This window comes from Rattus rattus, chromosome 5 (genome assembly GCF_011064425.1).
Source record: "Rattus rattus isolate New Zealand chromosome 5, Rrattus_CSIRO_v1, whole genome shotgun sequence".
Taxonomy (NCBI): Eukaryota; Metazoa; Chordata; class Mammalia; order Rodentia; family Muridae; genus Rattus; species Rattus rattus.
The window spans coordinates 66,356,461-66,378,465 of NC_046158.1; the positions used below are offsets into that span (position 1 = coordinate 66,356,461).

At 39.0% G+C, this 22,005-nt stretch overlaps 1 protein-coding gene, 1 non-coding gene and 1 pseudogene across 2 annotated transcripts in view; 2 read left to right on the top strand and 1 right to left on the bottom strand.

The window, feature by feature from the left end:
* Window positions 1-22,005, top strand: part of Phf21a (PHD finger protein 21A) — a 173,296-nt gene that overhangs the window by 30,124 nt on the left and 121,167 nt on the right. Inside the window, exons 3-6 of the mRNA XM_032903727.1 lie at window positions 135-246; window positions 5,798-5,941; window positions 12,467-12,499; window positions 14,747-14,812. Of these exons, the coding sequence (XP_032759618.1) occupies window positions 5,888-5,941; window positions 12,467-12,499; window positions 14,747-14,812 (153 nt within the window). The 5' untranslated portion in view covers window positions 135-246; window positions 5,798-5,887. The remainder of the gene's footprint in view (window positions 1-134; window positions 247-5,797; window positions 5,942-12,466; window positions 12,500-14,746; window positions 14,813-22,005) is intronic.
* Window positions 15,828-17,510, top strand: LOC116899963 (annotated as a pseudogene).
* LOC116902538 lies at window positions 19,908-20,040 on the bottom strand. Its single transcript, XR_004388141.1, has one exon. It is a non-coding gene; the product is annotated as a small nucleolar RNA SNORA21 (small nucleolar RNA).

A 22,005-nucleotide genomic window follows, 5' to 3' on the forward strand; every position in this document is an offset into this window, starting at 1 on the left:
GATTTCTGTAATATGTTTTGAGAAATTCTGATTCCACAGAAACAGATTGGGAATGGGGTGGGAAACGGGTTCTGTGGTCAAATAATTTGGGAAATGCTGCATTAAACAAAGTTAAACAGGTTTCTTTACTGCAGGACTTCTCAGAACCTTTAATATGCTAATGTGCATTGTGAATCTCCAAGATGGGGATATGATATGCAGCATTCTTGAATACTTCTAATGACAGGGAGCCCACTACCTCATAAGGTAACCCATTCCTTTTTTGTACAGCTCTAATCCTTAGTCCTTCTTTATATTGATCTGAACTCTTATCTCCCTTGACTTTGCTTCTAAGTATGATATTGATTGGTTATGCTGGGACATGTTCCTATGTCACTCTTTCTGTGGTCTATATTTATTATACGCTTTTGGCCAGGCTCGTCTAACAGCCTTTCATCCCAAAATCATTCAGTGACCTTTCAGTACATGTGGCATCCAGTTCTAAAGTCTAAGACATTTCATCACTATGCTTTTGTGCACCATGCTCCAACCTTCATTTCAAATTTCTATAAACTCTAAATTTTACTTCAGTGTTCCCCTTGTTGCAGTGAGGTTGGGGTTTTAATTGGTATGCTTTGTTTCCCAGCAGAAAGGTAGGACATAGAAGACTGTGAGTGTGCAAGCAGCCCGTGTCTCTTGGGATGAGTCTGATAGTGGGGAGGAGGTGCAGCCTCTGAGGAGAATGTTGTGGGAATCCCTACCTTGACCTAATGCTGTGAGCTCTATACACGGCCTTTAGAAAAATAAATGACCCATTCTCTTTGCAGTAAACTCAGACAGACAGTGATAATTTAACAGATAAGAAACATCATATATGGGGCTGGAGAGATGACTCATTGGTTAAGAAAACTGACTGCTCTTCTAGAGGTCCTGAGTTCAATTCCCAGCAACCCGTTGTATCTCACAACCATCTGTCATGGGATCTGATGCCCTCTTCTGGTATGTCTGAAGACAGCCACAGTGTACTAACATCAAATAAATAAATAAATCTTTAAAATGGTTATTTGCAATACATATTTAAAAAAGAAACATTTATTAATAGTAAACAACAGTAACTATTTCATAGTTTGGAACTCAGCTAGCTATGGTGGTTTTGTCAATAACTTCATACTTGGCCTTGAGCAAGCAGCCTGGTCGGAGTCCTAGAATAGGCAGCCTCTAAAGTCAGGCTTGAAAAGTTTTATGAGGGACATTTTCTGTTGACTTGAGGAGTGTCACCAAAAAACAGTGCTCTGAAAATAAGTCAGAATATATTGAAAATTTGCAGAATAAGGAAAAATTAGGTTTCTTAATATCATTTTTTTGATTCATGTTAATAATACTTAAAACTTTCAGCAAATGCTACTAAAAGGCCCTTTTATTTTTAGCATTCATGGTAATTTTTAGCACTGTTGGTTAATCATCAAAGATATTATTTTATCTCACTGCATATTAAGTATATAGTAAAAAATCCAAGCCTAGTATTTCAATTTTGAGAGTAGGGCAAGATAAAAGGGATATATAGATGTGTATCTGCTTTTTCCTATTTAAAGTAATAAACTTCTCCAAAAATGTCTGTGAATACAATCAGACACAGAGATATTGGTATATGTAGGAAATGCATAGTGTAGAGAACACAGAAATCTTTTTAGGGACAGTTTGGGAGTACACCATGTCATGAACTTATTGAAGTAACTCTTGGTTGACCTGTCAGATTTGGCTAGGAAAAGAAGTCTTGTCAATTTTGTAGCAAAGTATTCCTTAGCAGTAAAAGGGGGTTAGAGCTTCCCTATCCACAAGTTGTGCGGCTTCATGCAAGACTGTTCTGAGCAATAATAGCCCCATTAGAGAATTTGAGAAGTTTTTTTAATTTTATTTTTTATTTTTAAATTATTTTTATTAGTTTGAGTGTCTGAGTGCTTTGTGTATATGTACATGTACGTCTGTGCACCAAATGCATGCCTGCTGTGCGAGGAAGGATGAGTCTCCATGTGCATGCTGGGAATCAAACTTGGGTCCTGACTCAACCACTGAGCCAAGTCTCCAGCCTGAGAATTTAACATGTCTTATTCAAGGTTAAAGCTTAAAGAAGTAGTCAATATCTTAAAACTTGATGGTTTACAAAAAAACCTTTTCTGAGACCTTCGCTTGATTCAACCCTCATAACAGTCCTGCTGCGGGTGACATGAGCTCTGGGGATAATGAATGAATGGCTTTGTTTTGTTTTGTTCTAGGAGAGGCAGTAAATGGTCTTTCTTTACCATCTACATACCCTTTTTTGGTTGAGATCTGATTGTTTTGTTGGGTTTTAGTAGTGTGTGTGTGTGTGTGTGTGTGTGTGTGTGTGTGTGTTTTGAGACTGCCTCTTACAGTCTGCTTTGGCCTTGAACTTACTGAGAAGCTAAAGATCACCTTAAACTCCTGATCTTGTGCCTTCACCTCCCAAATGTTAGGCTAGCATGCACTCTGCTCTCTGGCTGTTCTCTGCTTTGTTCTGCGTTGTAGCTTGGAAGGCTCTTAGGTCACCTGGTGCTTCAGTGTGTACAGAAGGCAGAAGGTTGGCATGTGCTAGGCAGGATGCCGTCAGTGATGGAGGTATGCAGAGATGCTAGAAAGTGTTCGTTACTGTCTCGTGAATTTCTTAATAGTCACCTTTCACACACACACACACACACACACACACACACACACACACCCCTTATTAGAATTGGACAAATATAATAAATTATCTCTCATACTTTGGAGGCTGATGAGATGGCTCAGAAGGTAAAGGTCCTTGCCATCATGCCCGAGGACCTGTTTGCTCCCCAGAACCCACATGGTGAAAAGAAACAATATCTTCATATTGTCTTCTGAACTCCACACACATTCCATGTCATGTGTGCCCCTCCCAGTAAACAAATATTATCTAAAAATATTTTTAAAGTAATGCTGTCTTGTGAAGTTGCAGACTGTCTCTAAATACAGTAAGATCCCCAGGCATTTTAAAGGCTCCAATTTGTGTGGCTTGTGTTTGAAAGTTATATCTTATGCATTTTAACTTATATGTATAGATTAATCTCCTAAAACAATTGTCCAGAAAGAGACTTTTCTGATGAATAATTTCAAAATCATCTTCCAGTCCTCATAAGTTTCTCTATTACCAGTCACAATCTTTTTTAACCCTTCAGTCTTATATGAAACTAAATATGTGATTGGCATTTAAATGCCTTTGTATATCTCTAATAAGAGGACAACAACTTGATGCAGGAAGTAAAAGCTGTCAAGCTCCTCATTAGCTTGACCGGCAGGCTTATGATACGAGGCACACTTTGACATTCAGAGTCTCCAGGTTAAAACCTTGTTTTTACTCTTTAACTCTTCCTCACTACCCTCCTTCCCTCCCTCCCCCTCCCACTTTTCTTTCTTTCTGTGAGACAGGATATCCTGTTGCATAGGCTGGACTCACAGTCATCATATCACTTAGAGGCTGGCTTTGGCCTCAGGCCCCCACCCTCACCCCCATTGCATGCTGGGATCACAGGAGTGTGTTACTACACTACATTTTCTATGAGGTTATTTGTTTTGTTTTGTAGGTTTTTTTTTCTTTCATGTTCCTGATGTTTTTTAATTCTCGTTTATTTTTTCTCAGTTGAAAGGCGATATGCATTGTCTATTAAAAAGTTTGAAAATACTAATACTCCCCAAAAGAAGAGAGTTTAGTTGCTCTTAGTCCTTTCACCTACCAACAGCTTTTAGCAGATGATGAAGTGCCATCAGACCCCCTAGGCAGCTTAGAGTTTATTATTATCCTGAGCATTACAGGCAAACCCTATCTTCTCAAATGTGTGTTTCTATCATAAGTACAGGTGGGTGCCTCAGAGTCATTGGTCAGTCTGTCAGTAAGACGGTTACTAGTATCTTCATGATAATACTGTTTCATAAAGGAGTTCTCATTCATGTGTGTCAATTACTTTGACTGAATTCATACTTTTTGTTGATCATTCTTATGTCTTGTGAGAACTGGTTTTCTTTACATTTTTGTTAATTAACGTGTGAAAGCTCTGACTGTATGAATGGTGTTAACCTGCTGTGACGGGTATTGTAAGTTCTCCATGTCTGTGACCTGCTTGTTTCCAGAGTTAGAGTTCAGCTGAGTTCTGCTGAGATGTGTCACCACAGTGCAATAAAATAGACCTTTCTGTTTGTGAAGATGCTCTTGCAGCAGGATTATCCTTCACATACAAAGAATTTTAGGAAATCTTTTTAGACACATTTTCTGATAGAACTTTGCAAAAATTAAGACTACGTGGTTTTTAAAACTATAATATAAACTGGGTATGATAGATTACATTCATAATTCTAGCACTCGGGAGGCCAAGGTAGGAAGATTGTGAGTTCAAGACCAGGCTGGGCTCTGTAGGACGTTCAAGGCAAGTTTGGACCACACAGGGAGACCCTGTAGAACAGAACTGTCATGCATAAATTAGGAGTTTGAGAAGGGAGATTACTTTTGCACTTAAAATTGAAGTGGCTGTTACAGTTTTCAGATTAGCAATTGCAAATGCACATGACCATGGAAGTCTTGCCCTGCGTGAGTGACTGATGACTGTGGAATTCATTATAACTCCAAACAGTTTTTAGGATAGTAAGTGGCTAAGATTCATGATATGTCTCCTTTTAAAAATTATTTCCCCAAAATATCCTGCCTGTATGAATTTTTATGATTACTAGTAAATCTTTGCCAGTTTCTAGAGATGAAACTTTGAAAGAATTTTGCACTTTGAGAATTCAGTCTTTTTTAGGTTAGAATATTCTGATTTTGTATAACATAGTATATAAACCCTAGAGTAGGGATTGCCATTGATGTTCTAAGCTCAGAGAGATTAAGTAAATATAATGAAAACTAGAAATCCTAAGAATATATTTTATAGCTAACGATTTCATCAAACTCAGTGAGCTTAGTCGTACAAAAGGCTTTGAGACCCTCAGGCCGGTGAGGTGAGGACTGTCTGTGCGGGAGAGGTTGCTGGAACGCCTGGTGGTTGTGAGTCTTGTAGTTGGGTACTAGTTTTCCTTCCTCAGTGTCAAAAGGTAGTGCTCACTACAGCTTTATAGGTATAAGGAGGAAAATAGATTTTTAAAATAAAGTTTAAATTTATTCAGTCAAAAATGCCTTTGCTTTAATAAATAACCCCAAATCATGGTCACATTTAAGAAAAAAAATTTAAAGAAAAATTAGCCATTTTATCAAGCTGCAGTAGTGCTGGTGTAGGACAGGAAGGTGAGACGGTATCCCATTTACAATCATAAATTCAGACTTCTGACATCTCCACATACAGTTACACATATGGTGTGTATCAGTGCGATCAAATTAAAATGCAAACCCCTCTCCCATAGTGGGAGACTGGGAATTCCCATGTTCATTCTGAGCTGAAAGTGCTTGACATGTTCTGTGTCTGCGTGTTCCGGATGATGTCAATCTCCCCTCCTAGTTCTCATCTGGATGGAAGTGGTCCTTCAGCTCCCTGTCCTCAGTGCCGGCCAAGCACACAATGGGTGTTCGTGTGTTTCCTTGACTATCTCTTTTGCTGTTGTATTTCTTTTCTTAGTTATTTGAAGTGTTCTATAGAGGAATGCCCAAAAGAAAACCCAGAAAGTTTTGGTACTTAATTGTTTTTAAAAAGTCCTCTAGGGATACTTTTTCTATGTGTTACAAAATATAATATTTCTAATTTAATTATTTTGACAAAAATTTTCTTCATTCCCAATGATCCCAAACATTGTATGATTTCTCTAGCTGCAGCAACAAGAGGAGCTGGTAATTTTAAACGGAGGCTGAAGACATTGTAGAATTAGCAGACATAAGAAAGCGTGGAGAAGGCAGAGGATGGAGTTGCAGACTCTACAGGAGGCTCTTAAAGTGGAAATTCAGGTTCACCAGGTATGTTGTGTGGTTGACTATCAATGCTCCTGCATTACTAGTGAAGCAGGCCCAGCTTTGCGTTTTGGTCAAGTTATGTGATCAGTCTAAGGCTTACCCAGAGTCACTGTTCCACAGCTGCACTCGTATACTGCCTTTAAGAACTTTAATAAAAGAGTCCTGTCATCTTTTCCAGAAAAAGAGGACTGGAGATATTTTTTTCATATCCTAAAGGTATTTGAAAGAAAGAATTCTTTCTTGCTATATTTCTGGCCAGTTTGAAGGCCTTCTGTACACAAGATAACCTTCTTTGCATGTTCCGCTTTTTTTTTTTTTTTTTTTTTTTTTTTTTTCTCTTCTGACAGGGCCTCAGGTTGGCCCCAAACTCCCCACGAAAACTCCATTAATTTGAGCATGTGTTGGTCCTCATGCTTCTGTCCCCAGTGCTGCCTTTCCTCACTTGACTGTGGTAAGAATGAAGTGCGGACTTACAACACATGCCAACACCCGTGTCATCCCTGACTCATCCCTGTGCCTCCTTGCTCTCTCTTTTATTTATTTTTTGATGATTTCAACCTTTGGTAAAGAAACCTTGCTGCCATCATCAGTATTTAAAAAGTCCTAGTCCTTAAATTTTCCCTCAGATAAAAGTAAACAAACCTTGAAGTGTACAATTATAAAATGTATAAATACATTTTATAATCATTTTATATAATTGTTTCTAAAGTGTAATAACAGAATAAAACACTTAATATAATTTAGTTTGTATATGTTAATATGGAAATACATAAAAATAAACATATAATTATAATCAAGACAGAAAACTACCCATAAATAACTAAATCACTAATATTTATTGCATAAACAGACCATCACTGTTTGCTTCATTTTCTTGCCATCAGCTGGGCATTAACTTTAAAGCACATAAATAAACATACATGTATATAATCCTTGATATTCAAAAGTAATAACTGATTAGTTGACTACTTTTGGCCATGTAACATGGTCATGTAATATGGGATGGAATGGACGGATGAAGGAACTGATATCTGATATTTTGATTTGAACCCAGAGCTTCATACATGTCAGTGAGTGCTCTACCACTGAGCTGCATTTCCAGTTAGAATATTCTTTACTTTAGGGTCTCACCTAAAACGATTGTTAGTCTTCCTGTCTGAACTTTCTAAGTTCTGGGTTTTATAACTTTGAGCCACCACATATACATTACGTTTTAAAAGTGTTTTTAGGTAAGTAGTTTCTCTTGTTTTTTCTTGTATGAGCTAATGCAGCATTGATTTCTGAAGACACACATACACATTTGGGCTTCTGATGATTGCTTGGTTTGCCTATTGCCCCAGAATTAGTGTTGATTAGGACCAACAGGAAAACTTCAAAGTTGTGCTGTGTGACTGTGTGTGTGTGTGTGTGTGTGTGTGTGTGTGTGTGTGTGACGTTTTCCACATGGACCTCTTTGTTTGGAAGTCCCTGCTGCTGCTTTGGACTGTGTGGATACTGTGCTCACTAGCAGTTTGTGTGTATGGTATGCATATGCACCACACACACGTGTGCCTGGTGTCTGTGGAGGACAGAGAGGGATATTAGATTCCCTGGACCTGGAGTACAGAGGGTTAGATATGGGAGCTGGGAATTGAACTTGGGTCCTCTGAGAGAGCAGCCAGGTTTTTTAACTACTGAGCCATTTCACCATTCCCTGGATGGAAATATTTTGACATAGAGGAATCTTGAACCCAGCTCAAGACAGCGACAAGTAACACAACTTAAATTCATAATTGTTTAAAGCTGGTGTCCCCAGTATTAATTTGAAATCTGTGTGAATCAAAGTTAATTTTATGGTTGTATATGTGATTTCTATGTTTTTTTTCGACTCTTAAGAAAATTTGGAGTGAAGTTTATATTCTTTTTTTTTTTGGTTTTTTTTTTGTTCTTTTTTTCGGAGCTGGGGTTCGAACCCAGGCCTTGTGCTTCCTAGGCAAGCGCTCTACCACTGAGCTAAATCCCCAACCCCAGTTTATATTCTTTTAATACTCATAAGATACATGTCCCAAATAAATATTTATCAAACAAATTGTCTATAATTGAGCTTTAAAAATATTATTTCATAATTTGGAAGATAAATAAAACCATTATTAAAAATTTAGTTTTTACTATGATGTTTTAAAGCCCAATTAAAATTTATATTTAGAGTTAGCAAAGTGGTTTAGAGGGTAAAGGTGCTTACTGCCAAGATTTACAGTATGGGTTTGAATTCCAGGATCTACAGATAAAAGCAGAACTGAAACCTGAAAATTGTTCCTGACCACCACATGTGTTCTCTCTGTCTCTGTCTCTGTCTCTGTCTCTCTCTCTCTCTCTCTCTCTCTCTCTCTCTCTCTGTTTCTCTCTCACACACACATATACTCACACACTGTAAATAAAAAAATAAAGTAATAAACTATACTTGTTGATTCAAGGGATATGTATTCTAGCTATTTTAAACATTCTGAATATTAGCTGTCAGTCTGTTTATATTTTAGCAATTTAAGTATAAAGTTATAACCTTTTAAGTTAAATAATTAAATATTTTTTATTTTATGTATACATGGTGTGTACCTGAATATATGTTACATGCACTGTGTGCTCTGCTATATCTTTTTTTTTTTTTTTTTTTTTGGTTCTTTTTTTCGGAGCTGGGGACCGAACCCAGGGCCTTGCGCTTCCTAGGTAAGCGCTCTACCACTGAGCTAAATCCCCAGCCCCTCTGCTATATCTTAAGACAGTGTTTGATCCATGAAACTGGGTTATAAGCAGTTGTAAGCCACCCGATGTGGGTGGTAGGAATCAAACCTGGGTCCTCTGCAAGAGCTGCAAATAATCCTACCTGCTGAGCCATCTCTTCAGCCCCCAAATTAATTATAGATTCATCTTTAATTATTGTACTTTATTTGTGCAATTTGCATGCTGATGAATACATTTTAAATTATTAGTGTGGTGTGTGTGTGCGTGTGCGTGCCCGCATGTGCGCTTTTGGGCATACATGCCATGTGCATGTATGGAGGACAGAAGACAACTTTGTGGAGTTGTTTTTCTTCACCTTTAAGTGAGTTCTAAGCTTCACAGGCCCCTACACAGGGCAAGAATAGACCCTGGATACCTTTCTCTGTTACTATATAACTTATTTTTTGAGACAGAGTCTCTCACAGAACCTCATGCTCACTAAGATCTAGGCTGGCTGAGCACTGAGATCCCAGGATTCTCCTATCCTATGACTCCCCTGTATAGTTAGTGTGTCACAACACACCCAGCCTCTTCACGAGTGTCAGGGATCCAGACTTAGGACTTAGGCAGTACTTTATTGACTGAGCCATCTCCTTTGGCCCTTATTTTCCTATTGGGAAAAAAAAAGTAGCAGTAAATCTAAATGATAATCTTTATTCTAAAAACTGGTGTTCTGATTGGCTTTGGGGTAATGACGTATGGTATTCTTAAACATGATACATTCAGGAAGACCAGAAAGCATGGGTCTTGGGTACTGGACAGAAACCAAGGCAAGAATGGACTTTGAACTAAATGTTTAAGCAAAAGGTATCTTTTGATGCATTTCTAGTTAGGGAGTTAAATTAGGTAAAATTCAAGCTTTTAAGGTAAAACTTGTGTTAAGGAGTTGTCTAGTGCTGCTGTTTGGCATTTGGTTCTTTATGTTTCTGCATATGTGGGCAGATGCACCAGTATGTGTATCGGTCATGGCCAATCAATACTGACGTTATAATGGCCATGTCCTGGAGGGGGGCACTTCTGTTTGGTTGATTTCTGTGTGCGTGCTTGTGTGTGTGCGTGTGTGAGTGACAGAGAGAGAGAGAGAGAGAGACAGAGAGAGAGACAGAGAGACAGAGAGACAGAGAGAGACAGAGACAGAGAGAGACAGAGACAGAGAGAGACAGAGACAGAGAGAGACAGAGAGCTTTAGAGTATTAACTTTATATCGAATGAGACTAGTATAAAGCAAACAGAAGTTAACAAACTTTTTCTGCAAAGGGCCAGATAGTAAAATTCATGAGGTTGCAGGTCATTTATAATCTGTGCTGCTGCTCTGCTGAGTTACTGAGCAGGCAGAGCAGCCACAGTCAGTGTAGACACAAGTGGGCGTGGCTCAGTCTCCTAAGACTGTTTAGGAAGCAGGTGGTAGTCTGGCTTTGGTGACATGGCTGTTGTTTTCTTATCTTTGACAGAATATAGATTATGAAAAATGGCAGCAGTCATTCTGTGGAAAGTAACTTTAATAACTCAATTCTAGTTTAAAGTCACTTGGGAAATGGATGGTCTAGTGAGCTCCTCATCTTGTCTTGTTTGTATGAAATATAGTTTAATTGCTTATACATAGAAAACATTTATTTATTTCCTGCAGACGTGGATCTTACCAGTCAGTTTTTAGATTCTAGAGTCATGAACTGCATTCTCTCTCAGAGGTTAAGAACACTTACTGCTTTTGCAAAGGACACAGGTTTGATTTCCACATGGTGTGAGCATCCCCATGGTGGCTCATAACCATCTGAGAGTGGCAGGCATGTACGTGTGCAAACATGAAGCATAATACCAAGCACATACATACATGTAGGCAAAAGACTTATTAATTAAATAAATAGCAATTGAAAGAAATCCAGCAACATGGAAGAAAGTCTCTTTCAACCCCAAAAACAACTTTGTAGACAGTTCTGTGGTGACCAAAACAAAAAGGACTTCCAAACTATTGTTTATTTTTTGAGTACTACTACATTTATTCATTTTATATGTGTGAGAGTTTGTTTGTCACAGCACACTTGTAGCAATCAGAGGACAGCTCTGTGGAGTTAGCTCTCTGCTTCTACAAGTTGTTTTCCAGGGACAGAGCTAAGGTTGTGAGTTGTTGGAAATAGTCTTTACCCACTCGGCTATCTTGCCAGCCCAAATCAGCTTTTAAAGTAAGTGTGGCTAGATGTGTAAGGATATACATGATGCTTTCCTGTACAGATCTACATGAAACTACTGAAGGGCTGGTCTTCTCAGCCATGAAACATAATTTCAGCATGCACACTTTATGCATTTGACAGCCTCAGCTATCCAGAATGTATTTTAGTACCAGGAAGAAAGATGTTTGTCCAGTTAGAATAAATGTCATATTGTTCACTAATCATTTCTTGGTCTCTTACAACCTGTTCACTTATCTTAAAATTAGTCCAGTGTGTGTAGCTCAGCAAATCTGAGGTAGCAAAGTTAGGTTGGGGTTCATTGCTTTTAAAGAGAGTCACAATGACAGCAGGGTCTGTTAGCTAACTGCTTGACAACTAAGAATTAAAGAGTTGGCAAGATGGCTAAGTGGATAGAGGCCCTGTTACCAAGCCCAAAGACCTGATTTTAATTCCCGGACCCACATGATGAAAAGAAAACCAACATCTGAAAGTGGTCTTCTGACTTCCACATATGCACCATACCACATGTGTACATAAACATACAAATAAATAAAAATGTAATAAAACAACTAAACTAAAAATGAGGACTCTTACAACAGTGGTGTGGGGCCTTTAGCAAGCCATATAGTTTGTAGTCCACTGTATATTAATCCATATTACCACACTTCCAATTATAAGCACTTGGCTTCTATTTAATAAAGTAGATGAGTCTGTTGTATATTTTAGGTGTTATTTTATAACAACATTTAAAAAGTGCCACGTCACCCAAAGAATGTGACAACTGTTTCTATTATTATATAAAATCACTTGGAGAAAAGCTAGTCCTAGGTACCCTTAGCCTTCCCATATTTTATCTTTCAAATTCCTCTTGTTACTCTCAGGATTTTGTTGTTGTTACAGTTACATTAGGTCAGATAACATTTATTTATTCATTTGATGTGCATGAGTGTTTTGTCTGCATGTATGTCTGTACTGTGTATGTGCCTCTGATGCCTGCAGAGTTCATAAGATGAGCTGATAAACAAAGTTACTGAATAAGACGCTCCTTCTACTGTAAAATCCAAACCACTAGGCCTGCGAAACCTGTACTTTGCTGTATGCAGACAGCCCTGTTTTGTACGGGTACAGCTTCTTTCCAGACCTTGTCTGGTGTTTTGAGACAGGGTCTCACTGTATATGTAGCTCTGACTGTCCTAGAACTCATTATGTAGATCCTGCTGGTCTCAAACACACAAAGATCTGCCTGCCTCCTGTGTGCTTGGATTAAAGGTATGCACCACTCTGCCCAGCCTACGTCCTGCTTATTTAAATTGCACAAGTCACTGTCCTCCACATTGACAAAGCAGATACTTTTTCATTTCAAATATAAAGAGATAATTCTTTCTTCTTCTACAAAGAATGCATCATTAGTCTTTTATAGGTGCCACTAAAATTTTCCACTTATTTTTTGGGGGATATTGAGTGTGTGTGTGTGAGTGTGTGTGTGTGTGTGTGTGTGTGTGTGTGTGTGTGTGTGTGTGTGTGTGTTGTGTATATACAAACCTAGGTAGCCATAGGAGTTAATATATGAGACTGACGGTTCTTTTTCTCTCTTTATTACCAGAAACTGGTTGCTCAAATGAAGCAGGATCCGCAGGTAAAAAAATTCTGTTATTATGAACTTAATTTTTAAATGTAAAAACAATTGAAACTGACAATAAACTATTGTTGACAATAAGCAATAAAATGCAGATATTGGTTAAATTAAAAATGTACTTTCATCCCAAACAGTGCGTAAGTTGATATTCATGTTTTATGGCTTTAAAGAAAGTCCAGTTATAGAGTAATGTCACTGCAGTTCAGCCTTGCTACTGTTGTTTTGCTTTTTTGTTAACTTCTGTGAGGATCCGTAAAACCCAACCAACCAACCAAACAAACAAACAAATGAGGTTTAACAGGCTTTATATAGCTTGAATATCTTTCTTTAGAAAACTACTTTTGAGACTCTAGGCTGGCTTCAAACTCTCCTTCCAGCTCGTCCTCCCAAATGCGGAGAATATAGGCATTCACCTCCATACCTGGTATAGATTTATTTCACATCATCAGAAATTACCAGGCTTTTAAAGTCTCAAACTTACTGAAATGTCCCCAAATCATTTTTAGTTGTGTGCAGTTTATATGTAGGACACCTGAGTATTGGATTTACAACATCCACAGTAAAACTTTTATAATAATTTTTTAAAAATCTTTGAAATTTGTAATTTACTTTGGTTTTTTTTTTGTGCTGGAGCAAGGTCTCATGTTCTAGAATAGCTCCGAATTTCGTAAGTGGCTAGGAATGGCATTGGTTTTCTAGCCCTTCTCCCTCTAACTCTCTGTGCTGAGGTTATACCAGTGTGCCGTCATGCCTGGCTTCGAAAGTTTTACTCTTTAAAAGAACCCTTAAGGAGAGTTTCATACATATCTTCTACAATAATCTATAAACTGTTAAATTTACTTTTATAGGAGTTTTGACTTAGACATTTTATTCCTTTATAGAGAAATCTTCCCCTTAAGTTACCTTGCCCTCTAATGATTCGTATTTACTTTTTAGTAGTGTCTTCTTGGCACACATTAAACAGTGGAATGCACTCCCCTCTGTAAAGTAAAATAAATTCCTGAAGGGTAGTACTGAGGCAGATTGATTTTTTTTTTGAAGTGGGAAGTAACATTCATCTTGAGAAATTAAGGACTTGGTCTGACTGTTGTACTTTAATGCAGTTCATTGACTGAGAAGTGGTGATTGGGCTCACACTCATTCCTATTGACAGTTTGCTTTCCATGAGAAACATCCTGTTTTAATTTTTATTTTCTTTGTAGTGTATTCACAATTTAAATTGAATTTAGGGGACCAAGTGGCAGCAGATTGCTAGGTCCTTGATATTTAATGCAGTGATCTACATTCTCAGGAACTGGTGTTCTCAGGGCCAGCTTCTGTTAGTTCATGATCATAGAACAGCAACTTCTTCACCTGGAAAGTCTAAGGGTCAGGAACTTACTGGAGAACAGTTTAAGTGACCCCAGAGAAGCTTAATGTCAAATACACCTGAAAAATCTCAAATGAGGTCAGCTGAGTACAGGAGAGAAGATGAGGTCCGGCCCTGACAGGCCAGGCAGAGAAATGAAGGGACTGTGTATGAAACAAGGGAATAAGTCCCTCACAGGGGTTACATTCAGCTTTTCTGCTATGTTAAACATTTGAAAACTTTAATACCCCACCCCACCCCACCCCCAGAAAAGGCAAACGTGCTCAGTGTATTTCATCTAAAATATTCATCTAAAATAGTACTTGTTTCGATTCCTAGAATTTCAGCATGTTGATTTGAATGACGTGCTGTTAAGGCAGTCACAGTTCTGACAGCTTCCCAAATCTAGGCTGAAATAACAAGTGTACTTTTCTAAATGAGAGAGAGAGAGAGAGAGAGAGAGAGAGAGAGAGAGAGAGAGAGAGAGAGAGAGAGAGAGCGCGAACAAGTAGAGAAAAGCCCCTCATCCTTGTTGATAATGCCGCTAAGCAGCAGGGTGTGCATACTTTAACCTCCATTTTCCTATTTTTGTCTGATTAGTGGAGCTTTAGATTTCTGTCAACTGATGATTTCTATAAAGAATAACAATGTTTTTGGAGGGAGGTACTATTAGAGTGCAAGATGAGAAAGTATAAAACCTCCTGTAATTCAACACAGTTATGAGGAAACTGCCCCTGTTTTGTTTTAGGGGGTTGATGTTATGCTTATAATTTAATGCATGCAGAATTTGATAGCTAAAGGTTGCTTCATCACTTGTAATGCAGTACGCACCATCTTCCCGATACTATTATGTTAACAAATGAATATCTTTCTCACAGATATTTTTTCTTTCCAATCAGAATGCTGACTTAAAGAAACAGCTTCATGAACTCCAAGCCAAAATCACAGCTTTGAGTGAGAAACAGGTAGGGGAAGGCGGGACATATTTTTAACATCATGTTCCAAAGATACGTGTGCTTGAGGCTTCTAAGAGGGATGCTGGTTTGTTTTTTTGGTTTTTTTTTTTTTCATGTGTGAAAATAAGTGTGGGCAGCCAGACTCAGTTTAATTTTGCTGGAGCTGTTTATCTATTTTTATTTTTGGTTGAAATCAGTCTCTAGAGTATCCCAAGAGTATATGCTACTGGCAGATACCTAAAAGCAATGTGGCAGGCTGCTGTAACTGTGTTAGTTAAACTGTGGCTTACCCATAGGGGAAGGGACAGAGAAAGTGGAGTGTGTGGCATGGAGCCCTGCAGTGGCAGTGGCTTCTTACCTGTAGTGAAGGTTTGACGGTTAACTTACAGGAAGCTCTCTGTGTAGGTCTCCTGTTCTGAGTGTTGTCAGACTTTATGCTAATCTTTATCAGATGCTGACCTGGTATTTGAAAACTCTTTGGGAATTCCTAGACTAACTCTATGTAGAGCAAGAGAAGAGCATCTTGTATTTGTATAAGGAAAGTGCTGCTTTCACTTTACCAACTGAGGCAGTTCCTGCCACCAGGTGGAGTGTGACAGTTGATGGTGCTGTAAGTTCCTGTCTGTGGTAATCTGAGGACTCTTCCCAGTGTCTTCTTCCCTAACTCTCCCCCCTCCTGTGTACAGCACAGTTTCTGTCTTGGAGTAAGGAGCAGATACCTGTGAATTAGTTGACAGTTCTGTGCTACTGAACCCTTACTCAAGAGTTGATAAAATGGGTAACTTTGAGTTTTATATTGTTGTCTAAACAATAGCAACAAACATTTTTTTCCTGCAGATTTCTGATTGTGTTTTTCATTTCACTGAAGGGAGAAATAAATTGTTGAGAAGTGCAGATGAGATAATCTAAGCTGAGTGAACTGCTGTTGTTTGATTCTTCTCTCTTTAATGCTTTCCAATCTTGTCTCCACAGACAGGAGGTATTTAGGTTAGGAGCAGCCAGAGTAGAACTGGAAGGCGATAGGATGCAGAGGCAGAGAGAATTTGGAAAGGGAAATATGAACAGGACTTGTTCGTATATGACTGCGTCTTCTAGACGGAAGCGTGTCGGTGACAGGCTCTGGCTTTAGAGCTCTTTAAGTTTTGAGCCTTCTTATAGTTACAGGGTTTCTCTGACAAAATGCCAGTGAGTGAGTCACTTTTGTTGAGTTTGATGTAGCTGGCAGAGAAGTTGAAAATGATTAGTAGGGTGGGCGTGGGGGGGTGGGGAATTCAGGGCTGCATTTCAGAGAAATGGGCAATCACAGATAAATTTACACTTGTTTGTGATAACTGACTTTGTGATAGGTTCATATCTTAGTCACCATTCTATTGCTATGAAGAGACATCATGACCAAGGAAAGCATCTAATTGGGGGCTTGCTTATAGTACCAGAGACTTAGTTCATTATCATCATGTCAGGGAACATGGTGCTAGAGTAGTAGCAAAGAGCTACATCTGATTTACAGACAGAGAGGGAGAGAAGGGGAGGGGAAGGAGGGAGACACACATGTATACAAAGATGGAAAAGAGAAGAGGGAGAAAAGAAAGGAGGGAGTGAGGAGAGGAAGAGAGACTAAAGCTAGCATGGGCTTTTGAAATTTCAAAGCTGGCTCCCACCCCATGACACACTTCTTCCTTCTTATCCTTCTAATCGTTTTAAAGAATTCAATTACCTGGTAACTAAGCATTTAAATATATGAGCCTGTGGGGGCCATTTTTTTTTCAAACCACCGTAGTTTGGCTTATTCTGTAACTTGTTAGTCCTTAACTGACCTCGCTTAGAGAGTTGCAACTGCCTATTCATCAGCTGAGAAAACCCTGACACTGAACTTATAGGTAGCTCTCTCTGTAGCTTCAACAAGACCGTAAGCTGAAATGCAGTCTTGCTGCTTTTGTATTCGCTTAACTATAAATGCACCGCCTTGATAGAATGGGACAGGGCAGTGTTTAGAAAGGAACAGCTGTGAAATGTGAATGCTGGCCCTCACTGACAGCATTCCAACCAGAACCCTTGCTGCTGTTCATCAAACTATAATCTAAAATTTATTTTATAATGAATTTCTAATGCTACCTGTTTGTTTTTCCTTGTCAGAAGACTACTTAGACTTTGGCCAAAACTTTTCCTTTCACTTTACGGACTAAACTCTGAATTATCTTATTTACATGACTAATAGTTTAACTTAATATTACATTGTTGTTATGAGAAAAAGTTAAGTACAAAAACCTCTGAAGAGCCCTTTCCTTTTCCTCTTCCAGGGGCAGTGCTTAGAAACTCAGAACAGTCTAGTGTTGAACATACTGTCTGTCGTAAGACTTTCCTACAATACAGCCTCTGACAACACCAGGCTGTCTTGAACCCCTGGCAATAGGATTGTTTACCTTTACACCAGGAAGGTTGGGAAAGCTCCTATATCTGCTTATGGTGTGTGTCCAGACAGACTTTGAGGGGTTTGTGCTGTGAGACCCAAAGTCCTTATGAGATTGTCTAAGACAAAGAAGCAGGTCAGCAGGGCCGATAGTGGCTCCATGTGTGCTAAGTGTGTGTGTCCGGGCTTTCCTTATTGAGGAGCAGAAAATCGTTGTGAAAGTGTCGAAGGCACAGGTACAGAGTCAGAAAGTAAAATAAATATGCAGCTTAAAAAGCAATAATACAAATAATAATAAACCTCTGAACAATAATGTTATAGACTTACCCTTTGTCATATTTGCTTCCATTTTTTGTATACATTTGTATATATCTATTTGTAAAGGTGATTGCACAAATAAAATATAAACATTTTCTTATTCTGCTTTATTAAAGAAATACAACATTGCAGATAGTCACCAATTCCTATAGTAGACATTTGCTTTTATTCATTAATACAACTTCAGTCTTTGATAGTTAGCACTTTGGGAAAAGATGGTCTTTGGTGAGCATCCTCCATGGTAAAACTCAGTGAATTTCCTTGAATGCATGTTCAGAAGTTTTTACTGCTTTCAAACTGTAACTTGAGATCTGTGAACAGAAATTCTAGGGTGGATTTAGAAGGCAGCTTCACCTACAAGGATTCAATTTTAACTAAACATTCTTAGACTCAGTTGGCTAAATAAACTGTTTTCTATGTAGTCAATTAAATCATGGTTTAATGACATAGAATGGCCTCTACAAAGAGGCATTTATAACTTTATCTGCATTATAGCCCTCTTTGTGTTTGTTCTGTGTATATGCCTATGTGGGCATGCAAATATGTGTGAAAACAGAATCAGTAGAAAATGTTGGGAGGTGGTATTTTACATACAAGTATTTCCCCCCTTATTCTCCTGTGTGTATTATTTTTTGAAATCACCATAGTACATATGCCTCATTTTTAAAATAGTGAATAAACAAGAAATGTTATTTAAAAAAACTGATCTCTGGTCTGTACATGGGATAGTTAGCATTTGAAAACCTTGTGACATTTTCATCATGATAGATGATCCCTCTAATCAGAGATTTCAACTGTCTTGAACCGTAGTGGAGTAGCGTGTGGAAGCAGCTATTCATTTCCTCAACAGGACTCATTCTTATTCTGTGCTCCCCTCCATTTATATCTGACGGAAATAGGTGGTCCGTGGCGGAACACAGAGATTCGGATTCTGGAGCCAAAATGCTCAATTGCTTTAGTGTTCTGTTTTAATTCAAATTTCTTAGAAACAACACCTCTCCTCTCCTTTCCTCCCCTCCCCTCCCCTCCCTTCTCTTCTCTTTCTTTTTTCTCTCTTGGCAGTTCTGGGGATGGGTTTTCTGGATGGAACCCTAGGCTTTGTACATGATAAGAAAGTGACAATTATAACAGTACCCCTAGCCCATCAGGCAGTCTTAACATTCCAAAGTGTTCTTGTGCCTAGGAGGATTTAGGCATAGTTGGTATTCGTTCAGGTTGGTATGCCCTGCCTCGGTTTGCCAGCCTGACTCTCTGGTTTTATCTCACTGCTAAGAGTTGTTACTTCCACTGAGTAGTGAACCCTAAAGCCCTTTCTTCCTCATAACCTCATTGAAGTCTTTTATTTTCTTTATAGTTAATGTTATTTACAGTCAGGTTTGTCTGCAAGTGGCTGAAACCCCCACATAAAGGTGGCTTAAACAGGCATACTTGTACTTCGCTGTCTTCCGAGAGCTCTGCAGTAGACTAGGCTGGAAAGAGTGTTTGTACAGTGTCAGTGACCCAGGACCTCCTGTTCTGTTGCTCTGCCAGGCTCAGCGTGAAGCTTCACATGAGAGTCCAAAATAGCAGCTCCATCTGGTGAGAAGGGGAAGTCAACAGAGAGGGAGCCCTTTATTTTTAAGGATGTTTACTGGAAGCTTTATGTACCACTTCCAGTTAAATCTCCTTGATTTGAACAGTCACATGGCCTCACTAGTTGCAGGGAAGACTGGGAAGTGTAGTTTATTTCTGGAGGCCATGGCCAGATAAATTTAGGCACTGTATACTAAAGCTAAATACAGTTTTACCCACTGTAGCATATCACAGTTTGTGATTACATATCTACTTATAACTGCTATTTTTAAAATGTCTTACTAAATGGTTTCAAGAACACAGATTCCTGATAAAGGAGTGTAGGAGTGTTTCTGACTCTTGCCTGCTCCTGGGACTCTTTCTCCTACTGCGTGGCCTTGCCCAGCCTTAATATGAGGGAATGCGCCTGGTCTTATTGTAGTTTGTTGTGCCGTGTCTTATTGATATCCCTGGGAGGCCTGCTTTTTTCCGGGGGGGAGGATGGGTTTGGGTAGCTCTGGGGTCGAGGGGAGAAGTAGAGGACCAGGGATGTAAGAAGCTACTGTTGGGATGTACTGTGTGAGAGAAGACTAAATAAAAAAATGAAGACAGGGAATTTGTTTCATTTCCTCCCTTATCCCTAGTATAATACTTCCCTTATTATCTATCATTTTGATTTATTTGGAGAGAGGTAACCCATGCCACTGTGTGTATGAAGAGGTTAAGATACCTTGCAGGAGTGGTTTTTACTAGTTTGTGAATTCCAGGCATCAAACTCAGGTTTGACTTGTGTAACTTTAATTTTTTTCGAAATCAATTTTTTTCTCTTATTGTGTCAACACCGATTGAAGGTAAACAACATCATGTTGCCACTTCACTCAAAAGTGGTGTTTTCACTCAGCCCCTTCCTGACGGACCGGTGAGTCATCAGCAAAAGCCCACTGAGTGCTTTTAAAAGGGGACTCAAAACCTATTTTTAATGATGGTTCCTAAATGCTTTAACCTCCTTTATAGCCCACCATCCACCAGAGGTAGTGGGAAAGAAAGGATACAGGGGAAGGTAGACTTATTCAGAAAGGTTCTTTGGAGCAACTCGTGTCTGTGTTGTCTGGAAATTGGCAGTTCAGTTCACAGGTCAGCGGTAGCTGGGTCCATTCACACACGCTTCACGGATGCACCAGCAGTCCAGTTTGGTAGAGTTGGGATAGCAAACACGAATCAGCAGCGGTGGCACGACCTAGCAGAGACCGCCAGGCCTCAGCCTCGACCTGAGTCAGCCAGGAGAGACTAAGGGATGCCAGAGAATTTCTCAGCTGTGCCTCCCTCAGTGAAGCGAAGATCAGCAAAGACATGAGACCAACAAGTGTTGTACATTTAGCTCTATAAGCAAGCCAAGCTCAGGCTCCATCACTGTCGTTTTTATACTCCCTCCAAACATCACATGGCCTCCATGGGTCTTGCCTCAGCATGTGCGTCTGTCTCAGCTGACATCACTCTGCATATCAACTTCGTCTGTGGAAGTGGCAAGAAACTTCAGCAAATCACCAGAAGTTTTTCGGTGCATTTCTCTCTATGGAGTTCCAGCAAATGGAGCTCAACTATACAATGTAAGGCAGACCAATACATGTGTGTCATTAGCAAGAATCCTTCATCGTGTGTCCTTTCATGTGCTTCTCTTCTGTATCTGCCTCAGCTAAACGTGTCTCCTTCACTAGACTGCCTTAGTCTTTCACCTGTGTCCACTTCAGGAAAATACTCCTTCACAAGTTTCCCTCAGCAAAAACACCTTCCAAACAAACTGACTCTCCAAGAACCCTCAAGTTTCCACTTCAGACTTGGCTGCAGGTGCCTTTACCCTCTGAGGTATCTCTTTGGCCCTTTTATAATATTTAGAGAGAGTAGTGTGCACTACAGGAAAATATTTTGTATTTTTTTTATCTGACTGATCTTTTCTGTTTCCAGTTTTTTTTTTTCAGTTTTGAAGAGCAATGTATCTTGATCTTTTGATTCAATGTATTATGAATATTTTCTTGATTTTTTTGAGGGTTCCTTTGTTTGTTTCTTTTGGAAACAGGGTCTTACTACATTGTCCGGCAGGCAATTGACTATGTTAACCAGATAGGCCTTGAGGTCAGATTCACCTGTCTTTGCCTCCTGAGGGCTTCAATCAAAGGTGTGTGTCAGCACTACTGTCTTTAAGTGTTCTTTTAAAACATGATTTTCCACACCTTCAAGTATTTGACTGTTCACAATTTAAGACAGTTTCCCCATTGACGATAGTTGTTCTACCTTTTTCTTTTCTGTTTTGAGTATTTTTACAATTAATACTTTTCTTATTAAATCGATTGTTACTCTGATTGCCTAAGATAAATTCCTAGATGTGGACTTGGATGTAGTTAGTGAACAGCTCTTACCATAGCAGTTCTATATTACAAACTAGTTTTACTGAGTGGCTTATAATAATATACTAGTTTTCACACCAGATCTGCAGGTCACTTAGAGTTTTCTTGATCCAGGATGGCTTTGGTCAGATAGATCTGCTTTCATCTTTGGGTTGGCTGGGCTTAGCCTCCTGATTGTAGGTATGCTTATAATTACCTTAATGTGTTTATTCTAAGCTTCCTTCATGGTTTGTCACCAAAGTATAAAGCCAAACTACTAAATTCATACTGAGACTCTGTTGGCATTAGACTTACTATCCTATGAGTCAAATCAAGCCATGTGACCAGGCCTTGCAAAGTTATATGATAAAAGATATGGATGAAAAATTTAAAGCAGTTGAAAATGATCCATAACTATGTTTGGTCAAAGGCTATAAGAAAACTTTTATCAAATTAAACATAAACAACAAGCTAGTTATGTGCTTCCTGTCTGTAATGCAGAGCAGGAGATTGAAGATTACCTCAAATTCCAGGCAGGCCTGGAC